Raw genomic sequence first — 14,307 nt, forward strand, 5'->3', positions numbered from 1 at the left:
AACAATCGCAGTTTTGGCCAATTCTGGCCCGTTTCTTCGACTATTACTCACCGTTTTGGGGTCCCGAAGCGATTTCCATAGTTGTTGAATCCTAGGGTGCGTTTACGTGTCGGTCCTCAACACTCACAGTTTTGGGGTCCCGGAGTGATTTCCACGATAAACGAACCCCGGGTGCGTTTACGTGTCGGTCATCAACACTCGCAGTTTTGGCCGATTATGACCCGTTTCGTGGACTATTACTCGCTGTTTTGGGATCCCGGAGTGATTTCCATGATTATAGAACCCCGGGGTTCGTTTACATATCAGTCATCAACACTTGTCGTTTTGGCCGATTATGGCCTGTTTCGTGGACTATTACTCACTGTTTTGGGGTCCTGGAGTGATTTCCATGATTAACGAACCCCGGGGTGCGTTTACGTGTCGGTCATCAACACTCACAGTTTTAGTCGATTCTGGCCCGTTTCGTGGACTATTACTCACTGTTTTGGGGTCCCGGAGCGATTTCCACGATTATAAAACCCTGGGGTTCGTTTACGTGTCGGTCATCAACACTCGTCGTTTTGGCCGATTATGCCCCGTTTCATGGACTATTACTCACTGTTTTGGGGTCCCGGAGTGATTTCCACGATTAGAGAACCCCGGGGTTCGTTTACGTATCGGATATCAACACTCACAGTTTTGGCCGATTATGGCCCGTTCCGTGGACTATTATTACTTACTGTTTTGGGGTCCCGGAGTGATTTCCATGATAAACGAACCCCGGGGTGTGTTTACGTGTCGGTCATCAACACTCGCAGTTTTGGCCGATTCTGACCCGTTTCGTGGACTATTACTCACTGTTTTGGGGTCCTGGAGCGATTTCCACGATTATAAAACCTCGGGGTTCGTTTACGTGTCGGTCATCAACACTCACAGTTTTGGCCGATTGCAGTGACTCTCCTTGTCAACGCGCGCGAAACAATGGCTTCTTTTAGCACCGAAGCAGCCGCGTAGCCATATGCCTCGTGCGGATTCTCCTCGTCATCAGCCTACGATTGTGATCAGCCTACAATCGCAGTTTTGGTTTCATGTCAGAACACTCAGCGTACCAGTATGGTGAGATCAGTCTCGCACCTACAATCATAGGAACTAGATCGGAAACGCGCCTTGGCGCAAGGGTGCCGGTCACAACGCTATGGCCAAGTAGTGAATGCTCAATTTAGTAGGAAATCAAGTTCAGCGTATGTATTCAAACAGGATATAACAAAATAAAAGGAAGAAACATTCACATGTAATAGGAGCAAAACACCGATAAGTTAAAAACGCAGTAAAAACGAGCGGGGAGGCGTTATAGGGAATTAATATTCATTTCAGCAGTAGATTTTTTCGATCCGACGGCGCAGATTCCTCCAGATCTTGATCCAACGGACGAGAACGCATCCAGAAATCGCATCCAACGGTCAGGAATCACTGAGCTCTAAGGAGGCTTGTGGTCACATTCTTCTTTATCTCTTGATAGCTCAGGATTTTGTTGGCAGCAATAATATTAGTCTCCTGGAGCCTCGTGGCCAGTTTGGCACCCGAAATTCGGTTGGTTAGCTTTGTTAAAAGCCAAGTATCATGCCTCTGTTTGTAATGGTTCTCATGTTTTTTGTGTGTTTTTGTTTCCAATCATTTTAGGGCGGCAAGGATGCTGCTACTCCTAAGTACATCTGCACTATGTTGCCGCGTATCGCCCGCTTAATTTTTCCAAAGGATGATGATGTTCTTCTGAACTATTTGCATGAGGAGGGGGTGTCAATTGAACCCAGCTGGTAATATTACTACCTCTTCAAACATTCGTCCTGCATGATTGCAGTTGGATGTTGTTTTTTGTAACTAAAATATGCCACATTTTAAGGTATATGCCGATCATTCCCATGGTTCTAGTTAATGGAGCTGAAGGCATTGGCACTGGATGGAGCACGTTTGTTCCAAATTATAATCCAAGAGACATTATTTCTAATCTGAAAAGGCTCCTTAAAAAGGAGAATCTTGTACCCATGGATCCCTGGTACAAGGGGTTCAAGGTCCGTGAGAAGTGCTTTTACTAGCATATTTCTGTTACACTGACGGTGTCCCTCCTTATTTCAGCAATTGGTTTTGATGTAGTATATTTGTTCGTTACCCTGACAGGGCTCCGTGAAAAAGAGATCTTCAGAGGAATCTGGATCCGCATATACCGTGACAGGTGTTATAGAGCAGGTTTCTGACACCAAGCTTAGGATCACTGAGCTTCCCATCCACCGATGGACATATGATTATAAAGACTTCCTTGTATCCAGTTGTCTGAACATTCAAAAGGAAAAGAGCAAGCACAAGAACAAGGAACCACCGTTTCTCGAGGTACATACCTTTCTTTCGCTTTGATTTCAGATGCTGTTACATTCTTGACCTGCAACCATTAATGTGCAGGATTTTAAATCATATTGTGACCATGAAACTGTGAACTTTGAAGTCCTCCTGAGTGAGCAAGAGATGAATAATGCTAAGCAAGAAGGCCTTGAGAAAAAATTCAAGCTGACAGACGTAATAGGAACCACAAACATGCACCTGTTTGACCCAGAGGGTAAAATCCGAAAGTACGACACTCCGGAGGACAGTGAGTATCTCTAATACTGACCTGCGTTATAGCTACAAATCATTTCACATGTGGTTCTTTCACTGAAATTATGTTAACTTTGTTCAGTTCTTGAAGAGTTCTTCGGTTTGAGGCTGGAATTCTATGCTAGAAGAAAGGTACATGTTGTTACGTTGGTTGTTTCGTGACAAACTACTGTATTGTTTTAGCTAACAAACATATGCTGTGCAGCAAGTAATGCTGGAAGTGCTTGAGAAAGAGCTGCGGAAGCTTGAGAACAGAGTTAGGTTCATTATGGCTCTTCTTGCTGGGGATATCATAGTGAATCACAGTATGTTGGCTGACCTATTGCTTGTACTGGGGCAACAAAGATATGATCCTTTCCCAAAGAAGGCCAGAGAAGAGCCAATCGCTGTAGGAGATACAGAAAGAAATGATGTGAGTCGTTTGTCACGAAAGCGATACTCTATGCTCCTGGTGAATCTTTTTCACAAACAGATGGATCATGCTCCTGGTGAAATCCTTCCTGCCGTCCAATCTCTGTCCGTAAGCTGCAAGGATTGCGGAAACGGGGTGCTGTTAGCCAGTGTGTGCAAGTGCGTCAGATTCACCAGGAGCATGATCTGCAAGCAATTACTCTGGATGCTGATCCTGCAGAGCAGACACCTCCAGCTGTTCAAGAACTGCTACAGGAGTTTGATGCTTTGTTCCGGGAGCCAAAGGAATTACCCCCTCGTCGTGCCTGTGACCACCAAATTCCGTTGGTGCCAGGTGCAGTGCCAGTCAATGTCCGGCCATATAGATATGCACCCCACCAGAAAACAGAGATTGAGAAGCAAATCTGTGAGATGATGAACAATGGCATTATTCGTCGCAGCACGAGCCCCTTCGCTTCTCCAGTGCTCTTGGTTCGTAAGAAGGATGGATCCTGGCGCTTTTGAAATATCCTATGCCAGTCACGGGTTGTCCCAAGCTCAACGTAGGTTCGCAAGAGAAAAAGAGGGGGGTACCTTGTCTGTCGGTCGAAGAAGGCAACAAACAAGTGGAAGCAACCGATGCTTTGGTCATTCTACTCCTTGATGCCAGTCTGTGCTTGCTGTCATGCTGGCAAAAGCGGGGGTTTCGGCCGGCTTTACCTACTATTGGATTTGAACCAATGACTCTCGCCGTATGAAAGCGATACTCTAACCGCTGAGTCAAGTAGGTCAAGCTGAGTCAAGTCAGAGAAAATCGAAAAAAAGAGAAAGCCAACCAAAGCGCAACCAGAGTTCTCCGCGGGGTGGAGCGCTAAGAAAGAGAAAGCGTTATCGCTATACGAAATGAAGCAGCGGCTAGCACACTAAGATAAACCACTTGGTTTAAAAAACTGCTTAGTGGCGTGTGATTTCAACACTATTCCAGAGGTATATGACAAAAATTGTGGGAGAGACCTCTATGTTCCTCAGCTTAAATCATTCTATGATTGTTTACAATTCTGTCATCTATTTTACATGAGGGCTAGAGGGTGGTCTTGGAGCAAGAAAAGTGTTGAGTCCAGGCGCATTATGGTACGACTGAGACTGAGTTGGGCAGGAGCAAGCGGTTGGATTGGCCTGACTCTTCAAGACCAAAGATACTCGGCTTCCTCTTCATCAAGTCACGAAATTCGACCCTTAGTTAGCAGCACCAAAACTAGAGCAGGCCCAAGACAAGCAAGAACAGTCAGTCAGCACCGATCAGGCAGGAAGCAGACAGTAAGCTAAGAATACTGGAAGAAGGTGGTCGCTCAGCCAAAGCCCTAGTTCAACCAGAACAGTAGGGAAAGCGGTAGAGGCCGCTCCGTAGCTTTGGTCGTCGCACTCTAATCCGCTTTAGAAGAAGCAGCTATTCTATTGCTTGGCTATAAAGCCTGTAAGAACCTCGGCGATGTCGTACTCTGCAGTGATAAAGCTTAGTTAGTAGCCCATATAGTAAGATACATACCTATCGACTTGCAGAGGGGGGAAGGAAGTGTGGAAATCTAGCGCGATGTTTGATAGAAGTCTTCCAAGAAAACAAGCTGAGATTAGGTCAAGAAAGAAACAGTACGAGATATGTCCTGATCACTTAAGCAAGCGGAATAGATACGTCACCAACATCACGGAGCAAGGCCAATCCTTCCATCGGATCAATCCGATCGAAAAGTATCAATAGAGTGGAAAGACACAATGACAAGTAGCTGCAGCTCAAACATGTTAATATCAAGACTCAAAGTGTTACGTGATAATATTTGGATCCTTCGTGTAGAGCCAATCAAATCATACAGTTATGTTGTGAAGACAAATTACATTGAGTAGATCTAAGCGTCAGTAGCAAATAAGACTTAGCAATCCTCCATATATGTGCCCCAAAACTCAATGCAGAGTAAGTTGTTAAGGGCATATATTGAGGAGCGATAGACCTGCTCTCGAGTGATGCCCGGTTTTTGCTAACAATGATTGTTGTATGACGGAGCGCTAATGTGTCCAAGTTTGGCTTTGGTAAAGGCAATGTCAAGCCCTGAGACAAACGAAAGTCCAATCCCGTACCATGTTAGGCCTTGGTAGCTAAGTGCTTACCCGGAGAGACTATATATTGTTAACCGTAAAGAGAATACAAGCGTACAGGGAGTTCTCTCGGTATCCCTCTTTCAAAACTCCCTCGAACACGCAGGTCAGGGATGGTAAGCACACCGCGAGTCCTCGGTACCCCTCGTTGTTTACTCACATAGAGCCGTATAGCGTCACCCGAGACCAGGTGCGAGACGGCGCACACTAATCACACTCCATGGTAAGCTGTTCATCTTCAAGGTAAGACAGCTCACGCAAACCTCACTAGACTATCGTTCACCAGTCAATCCACAATTTCATCTTGATGCATGCAGGATACGACGAAGAGGAGTCACCTACATCCGTCAGTAGAGGAGGAGTGCCACAAGTCCACAATTAATAAGCTTCAGAGTAATCACCGTCAAGACACGAGAGACGTGTGAGTAGAATGAGCACACAAAACCTTACTATTGTGCATAACGTGAGAAGAGAGTCTGCCATAGTGGTCTTTAATGACTCTCTCTGCTTAGGATGAATACCTATTAACATCTCAAAAGACTTTCTCGATAGGTGGTGGGTGATCTGTGACATACCAAATGTACAATGCCGACAAAGACCAAAGCACGCTGCAACTGAGATCTGGAAGCAACACATACGCACTCTTAATGGATATTGTGAAGTTACTAAGTGATGAGGGTGTCTTGCTACCTATCGACACAACTGGTGTTGTTTACTCTCCCCTCCGAATCTTTACCCGAACCACTCACCTACCTCGTGCCAAGCGGTGCACAGTACTCACTATCATCCACCTGACAGCCGAGATTGTCCAGCAACATGTCTACCATCCGATTGTCGAACTCACACAGCCCGCAGCTATATATCCGCTACTAAGATAAAAAGAGTTGGCAGATCTTGAGGTCCGAGAACCGGCTTTGGGCACATAAAGATTTTGGTCTCTGCTCTAGTCATATCTCGTCCATCTCTAGACAATCTCGAGATTAATAGGATATTAGCACGTCCATCTTCAGAACTATTCATTCTGACTGGTTCTCTGGACCCCACTTAACAGGGTTTAACTCCCACTGGTTTCCTTAATTAATCTGATCTTGAGGAAATCTCACTGAGAACTATAACCAAGCATACAAGAAGGAATCTAACGTCTTCGAGTGTGTAATCCCATTAGGCTGTCACGTTTGCCCGGAGGGATGTAGACTTCTGGGACTTTTGGTCGCATACCCTTGTGTCAGAAGGGCTATAGAATAGGTGATAACTCCTGTGAATCGTGAAACTACGCACACACTTGTTGATTTCAAACACTGATCCTTCATACATCTGGAATTTCGTTAGACCAGGCGTTGATGCTTCGTGAACCGTGTGCAATGAGACTCGAGAAATCTTCTCACGATTTGCGAGGGAGAAACTTGCTTCACACTGTGGTGGATGCTCATACTGTGGACCACAATATCATCTCCGTGTACCAGTTCGATAATCCCCCGTTAAGTAACTCCTGGGACCATCGATCCACGGTTTTGCCCTCCGCCTCACTTCTCCAAAAACCAACTACGGCGGTGGGCACTAGAGGAGTGACCCACCTCCAAACAGTGCCAACAGGATTTTATCTGATGAGGAAATCCATATATCTCCGGGCTCTCGGCGCTCACAACACCACACGTAATGGATGAAATAGTCCACGAAACGGCATAATCGCCCCTCATAGACACGTACGAGTTGGTTGCATGATCCGACACGTAATGATCACAACACCCTTTCCGCGCAGTGGTTTAAGAGGTGGTAGCCTAGAGAAGTGATATCATAGGAGAGAAGGTCGCTCCGGGAGACGCCAGGAGAAACAGCGGGTATAGTTTCCACGAAACGGGCCAGAATCGTAGCTCCAGATTGAGGCTAGGCGGAGAAGAGCTGAGTAGTTGTTCGCTAAATCAGAACCAAGCTCTAGTTCTGACTGACCGACACGTTGTGTATAAACGGCGAGCTCCCCAAAATGTTTCTTTCTATCGTGGAAATCCACTTCTAGATAGCCTCACTCCAAAACAGTGAGAGCAACACTGTAATAAGCGTCTTCCACCAAATGGAGCTCTCTTAATATCGGCCACATATGTCAAACCACCGCTGATATTGAACTCATATAGAGAGATACCAGACACGGTGTTTTCAAAGAAACCCTATACCCCTCACTCTACTAAAAAGGTAAAAGATATCTCCCATGATCAGCTGAAATTTATACTCCTTGGGCGCGCCCAAAACGAGTGAGCGTGAGCTCTCTCCCCACAGCAATTCCTGGCCAATAGACATCTCAGACCGAGAGGAAAACTGACTACTGAGCATCTATGCAAGAAAGGGCTGATGATAGATTCGACAACAAGTTAGAAGACGAATAATCTGCTCCCGACGAGAATTCACTGATAACATCGGTCGGTCTTAGACAGTAGTCTGCTCCTTTGTCTATTCACCTCGTATGTAGGGGGGGTGTGTTACAGTGATGAGAAAGGGCATGAGGTATTTTATGGAAGAGAGTCTTGGTCCAATATGAACGCTGGGAGACCTATGCTAGTGAACTGAACACAGGTTAACCAAGAGTATAACCATGAATCAGAACAATACTCTCAATATCCAGAGCGGAGGCTTAGATTTTAACATAGACAAATGCCCCTTGATTGAATGGATGCGAGAGTTGCGTAGACTAAGAGAGTGAAATGCTCACATACCAGTGCAGACAAAGTATGTCGACTTTGACAGTATTATCATGAGGACAGGTGCGTAGTACAAGATCAGATTATGATATGCCCCAATCAAGAGATCAGTACAGATTGATATGTTGATGAGACCAGAGAAAGAGGTAGAGCGACAGCATGCAATGGCTCTCCACACATGAAAACAATCTCAAACAGTTACAGTTAAGAAGCCGGAACGTGAAGATGAACCAGGGATGCGTTGAAATACAATGATCTTTATTGTAGAATTCCCAATGTAGTGTCCAGACGTTGCGTGTGACTACAACATGCTCACCATTTGCTCTCCCGGTTTCGGACAACGTGTTCGGAACTACCAGCTCATTTAAACCAAAGGACACACAGATGCCAATGACACACACTGAGTTGTCCTGTGACCGACAGAGGCTCCGCTACAGGAACGCGCAGTCCTCAACCGTTTTCTCTGCTTGGTAGTGCTTTAGACGGATGTACACACAGACCTTTTCGACCCTCATTCCATCGACTCAGTAAAACCTGAGCTCATAGAGATTCTTGCGAAGTAGAGACCTATCCAAACCTTGCACAGACTTCGTTCACCAGCATAGCCACAGTCTCGCTTGGATATGCTCAAGAACGCGACGACCTAACCGGTCTGGAGGATGCACAGTCCTCAAGTGTAATAAGTCTTCAGATCACTCAGACAAGAAGACTTAAGTGATGCCCAATTTACTCTGGCTCTGGGTGGTTAGGGCTTTTCTCCTCGCTAGGAATTTTCTCTCAAAGGCTTCCGAGGTGGGTTGCTCTCAAACGACAAAAGCCGTGCACTGAAATCTGAGCAGCCAACCATTTATGGTGGTAGGGGGTGGACTATTTATAGCCACTGGGCAACCCGACCTGATTTGTCCGAAATGACCCTGGGTCACTAAGGAACTGACACGTGTTCCAACGGTCAGATTTCAAACTCACACGGCAGCTTTACTTGGGCTACTAGTAAAGCTGACTTGTCCGACTCTGGACAAGATTTGCTCTCATAGTCTTCGCTCGAAGACATAGGATTTGAATTAGGCATCACTTCAGTCATTCTGACTGGTTCTCTTGGACCCCACTTAACAGTACAGTGGTTCCTATGACTCAACACAAATGAAATAAAACTACAAAGAATCTAAGTCTTCGAGTTCCATAGGCTTCACGTGGTGTCTTCTCTTGTCATAGTCTTCAATATGAATATCTTCATGTACCACCATTGTCTTCAATGTCTTCATACATTTTTAGGGGTCATCTCTGGTAGTAAAACCGAATCAATGAGGGACTTCTACCTGTGTTATCCTGCAATTCTCACAAATACATTAGTCCCTCAACTAGGTTTGTCGTCAATTCTCCAAAACCAACTAGGGGTGGCACTAGATGCACTTACAGTCCGTTTATCGTGGAAATCACTACGAGACCCCAAAACAGTGAGTAATAGTCCACCAAACGGGCCATAATCGGCCAAAATGATGAGTGTTCATGACCGATACGTAAACGAACCCCGGGGTTCTCTAATCGTGGAAATCACTCCGGGACCCCAAAACAGTGAGTAATAGTCCACGAAACGGGCCAGAATCGACCAAAACTGCGAGTGTTGATGACCGACACGTAAACGCACCCCAAGGTTCGTTTATCGTGGAAATCACTCTAGAACCCCAAAACAGTGAGTAATAGTCCACCAAACGGGCCATAATTGGCCAAAATGACGAGTGTTGATGACCGACACGTAAACGTACCCCAGGGTTCGGTTATCGTGGAAATCACTCCGGGACCCCAAAACAGTGAGTAATAGTCCACGAAACGGGCCAGAATCGGCCAAAACTGCGAGTTTTGATGACCGACACGTAAACGTACCCCGGGGTCCGTGAAAGTGTGTTATATCGACTAGGGGGGGGTGAATAGGCGATTTTTATGAAAGTCTTCAAAACGTGAGAGTTATGAAGACAAACAGTACAGATATGCCTATCACTTAAGCAGCGGAAGTTAGATTACACTAGACAAGCCATGGTCAAGTATTCAATAGAGTGAAAGCACAATGACAAGTAGCTGCAGTGTAATAAGGATCAGGTAGGAAGAAGTTATGAAGCCAATCAAATCATACAGTTATGTTGTGAAGACAAAAGATAGAGCAAGCATGCAATGGCTTCACAATGAATAACAGTAAGTTGAAGGGAAGTGAAGATGAAACCAGTGATGCGTTGAAGACAATGATTTTTTGAACCAGTTCCAGTTGCTGTGACAACTGTACCTCTGGTTGGAGCGGCTAGGTATTTAAACCAAAGGACACACAGTTCCGGACACCCAGTCCTGAACACGCAGCTCAGGACACCCAGTCCTCACCGTTTTCTCCTTGAGCTAAGGTCACACAGACCTCGCCCAATCACTCTGGTAAGTCTTCAAGGTAGACTCCCAAACCTTCACAGACTTCGTTCACCGGCAATCCACAATTTCTCTTGGATGCTCAGAACGCGACGCCTAACCGTCTGGAGGATGCACAGTCCTCAAGTGTAATAAGTCTTCAGATCACTCAGACACGAAGACTTAAGTGATGCCCAATTTACTCTGGCTCTGGGTGGTTAGGGCTTTTCTCCTCGCTAGGAATTTTCTCTCAAAGGCTTCGAGGTGGGTTGCTCTCAAACGACAAAAGCCGTGCACTGAAATCTGAGCAGCCAACCATTTATGGTGGTAGGGGGTGGACTATTTATAGCCACTGGGCAACCCGACCTGATTTGTCCGAAATGACCCTGGGTCACTAAGGAACTGACACGTGTTCCAACGGTCAGATTTCAAACTCACACGGCAGCTTTGCTTGGGCTACAAGTAAAGCTGACTTGTCCGACTCTGGACAAGATTTGCTCTCATAGTCTTCGCTCGAAGACATAGGATTTGAATTAGGCATCACTTCAGTCATTCTGACTGGTTCTCTTGGACCCCACTTAACAGTACAGTGGTTCCTATGACTCAACACAAATGAAATAAAACTACAAAGAATCTAAGTCTTCGAGTTCCATAGGCTTCACGTGGTGTCTTCTCTTGTCATAGTCTTCAATATGAATATCTTCATGTACCACCATTGTCTTCAATGTCTTCATACATTTTTAGGGGTCATCTCTGGTAGTAAAACCGAATCAATGAGGGACTTCTACCTGTGTTATCCTGCAATTCTCACAAACACATTAGTCTCTCAACTAGGTTTCTCGTCAATTCTCCAAAACCAACTAGGGGTGGCACTAGATGCACTTACAATCTCCCCCTTTTTGGTGATTGATGACAAACTAGTTGAAGTTTTCAACGGGGAACATAATTTGTGAAATTGTAAAGGAATTGTCTTCATAAGCTGCAAGGGCTCCCCCTGAAGATGTGCATATAAGTAATTTGCTTCTTGAATGCAAATGCACATGGCAGGTTGTACTTGTGGAGATCCACTTCAACTTATGATGACAATCCACTATGCATGTAAGAGTATACGAAGATAATGACATGCATAATGGAAAATGGACGTCTGCAGAATGATCTAAGTGCGGAATTTATCGTCGCACATGCGGAATTTATCTTCGCATAACAGAGTGACAAACAGGTAGCAGACGACCATCAAGTCTAAGTGTTACAACTCAAAGAAGCAAATGTAGCAAAAATGGGAGTTGTAAGCACGAAGCAAAATGTAGCAAAATATAAAGACACCCGCCCATAGTGACCCGCTTGAAGACTATAAACATCATATGCTTCTCCCCCTTTTGTCAGTGATGACCAAAAAGGTTTGAAGACATAGAGTTTTCTACGCGTTCCCAGGCGCAGCAGGGTCGGTGGAGGTGTTTGGCGGTGCAGACGAGCTTGGTGCAGATTCGACGCGCGCTGAAAGAGGTGGAGGTGAAGTAGCGTCGTCTTCTTCTTCAATGATTCGTGCAGTCACGGTGGCAGCAGAAGAAGAGAACTCCGAATCTTCAAGTGATGGAGTTCGGCGTAGCATAGCTCTTCGAGGAGGCATGGAGTCAAATTTGAAGCGCTTTGTGAAGCCATCCTCTTGAAGTTCAGCTTCAGGACACATCATTGTGAGGCCTTTCCAAGTGCGGCGACATGTTTCGTGTGCGACAAATGCATTCTTGGTTGCCAGATTTCTGATGCGATTGACGTCTTCTATGATGCTTCTCATCTGCCTCTTGAGCCAGTCGTGATGCCCATCTTGCTTTTGGTGAAGAGCCACAAGAAGCTCTCGGTCATTGAGGGCACGAGCGCGCTTCTTGGGTCTCTGAGCAGCTGTGCTGTCAGTGGCTTCAGTGGATGCAGGTGCACGTGTGGTACCAGCCAGCGGATACACTCTGGAGATGGCTTCGACACCTTCAACATTCTGAGTGAAGCTCTGGTGTTCTGCATTCTGAAGACTTAATGGTTGCTTGGCAGGCTCAGGATATATTGCTTCAGCAGAGGTGTCCACATCTGGCAAGAAATCCTATGGTTGCGGGCTGAGGGCTGATAGGAGATCGCAGAGTGAAGCTTGATCAGCCTCATAACCCAAGGAGCATAAAACTTCAAACCAAAGAGATCTGACCCGGATGCTGCAAGTTGACGTATAAAGAAATCCTGTGCGTAGAAGCATTTGCCATGCAGAATACAGAAGATGAGAGTCTTCATTGCACCCTCAACCTTGGCATGTGGAGAGTGTCCCTTAATGGGCCATAGAGTCCGCCTGATGATGTGATATATGGTTCTGGGCAGGTACTCTAAGTCTTCAACAAAGAACTCAGTTGGATAGGGTGCATCATGAGGCAATGGCTTCATCATTGAGAGCATCTGACTCATATTTGGCTCAGGACGCTGAAATATGCTCTCAATTGCTTCAGCATGGAGTTGGCAGCTTCTTCGAAGAATTCGCCAAGAGTGGGAAGGCCGGTAAGCTCAATGATATCGAAAGCATTGGCTTCATGATGGACATTGCCGGTCATCCACTCCAGGACCCAAGTCTTCGGATCTCTGTTGTAGCCTTTGATATGAAGGGTGGCATAGAATTGAAGCAGAAGCTCTTCATTCCAGTGCTCTTCATCTGTGATAAACGGCAGCAGACCCACTTGCTTGAAGCAATCTAGTGCTTCTTCCAGGCCGGGCAGACCAGCAATAGCTTCAACCTCAAGGCGCTTGTGAGGAAAGATGCGGCCTTGGTTGTATAGGATGCATAAATAATAGCTGCGCTATTGATAGCTCCAGAACCTATTTGATACAATCCGTTCCCTTGAATAAGGGTTCTTGGAGCTGTTGAAAAACGTGTTATCTGCCCTGAAGCTGTTGATGTTGAAGGAGCCAGGAGCTGATGCAGGACCTGGGAACCTTGGCAGTCGTGGGATCGGCTTCTGGACCTGGGGCCTGTGCGCAACATGTTGATGACCAATACGTAAACGAACCCCGGGGTTCTCTAATCATGGAAATCACTCCGGGACCCCAAAACAGTGAGTAATAGTCCACAAAACGGGCCAGAATCGGCCAAAACTGCGAGTGTTGATGACCGACACGTAAACACACCCCGGGGTTCGTTTATCATGGAAATCACTCCGGGACCCCAAAACAGTGAGTAATAGTCCACGAAACGGGGCATAATCGGCCAAAACGACGAGTGTTGATGACCGACACGTAAACGAACCCCGGGGTTTTATAATCGTGGAAATCGCTCCGGGACCCCAAAACAGTGAGTAATAGTCCACGAAACGGGCCAGAATCGACTAAAACTGCGAGTGTTGATGACCGACACGTAAACGCACCCCGGGGTTCGTTAATCATGGAAATCACTCCGGGACCCCAAAACAGTGAGTAATAGTCCACGAAACAGGCCATAATCGGCCAAAACGACGAGTGTTGATGACCGACACGTAAACGTAAACGACCCGGGGTTCTTATCGTGAAATCACTCGGGACCCCAAAACAGTGAGTAATAGTCCACGAAACGGGCCAGAATCGGCCAAAACTGCGAGTGTTGATGACCGACACGTAAACGCAAACGCACCCCGGGGTTCGTTAATCGTGGAAATCATTCCGGGACCCCAAAACAGTGAGTAATAGTCCACGAAACGGGCCATAATCGGCCAAAACGACGAGTGTTGATGACCGATACGTAAACGAACCCCGGGGTTCTCTAATCGTGGAAATCACTCCGGGACCCCAAAATAGTGAGTAATAGTCCATGAAACGGGCCAGAATCGGCCAAAACTGCGAGTGTTGATGACCGACACGTAAACGCACCCCGGGGTTCGTTAATCGTGGAAATCATTCCGGGACCCCAAAACAGTGAGTAATAGTCCACGAAACGGGCCATAATTGGCCAAAACGATGAGTGTTGATGACCGATATGTAAACAAACCCCGGGGTTCTATAATCGTGGAAATCACTCCAAGACCCCAAAACAGTGAGTAATAGTCCACGAAACAGGCCAGAATCGGCCCAA

At 46.2% G+C, this 14,307-nt stretch overlaps 1 protein-coding gene across 1 annotated transcript; it reads left to right on the top strand.

Annotated features, from left to right (window-relative positions):
- The first annotated feature begins 1,228 nt into the window (after positions 1 to 1,228).
- Positions 1,229 to 3,117, top strand: LOC125554888 (DNA topoisomerase 2-like). Its single transcript, XM_048718272.1, has 8 exons — positions 1,229 to 1,569; positions 1,660 to 1,793; positions 1,880 to 2,048; positions 2,155 to 2,364; positions 2,434 to 2,620; positions 2,708 to 2,757; positions 2,831 to 3,044; positions 3,098 to 3,117. Exons 2-8 carry the CDS (start codon positions 1,699 to 1,701, stop codon positions 3,115 to 3,117), a joined length of 945 nt encoding a protein of 314 aa, XP_048574229.1. The 5' UTR covers positions 1,229 to 1,569; positions 1,660 to 1,698.
- The last annotated feature ends 11,190 nt before the right edge of the window (positions 3,118 to 14,307 follow it).

This window comes from Triticum urartu, chromosome 4, assembly GCF_003073215.2.
Source record: "Triticum urartu cultivar G1812 chromosome 4, Tu2.1, whole genome shotgun sequence".
In the NCBI taxonomy this organism is placed as follows: domain Eukaryota; kingdom Viridiplantae; phylum Streptophyta; class Magnoliopsida; order Poales; family Poaceae; genus Triticum; species Triticum urartu.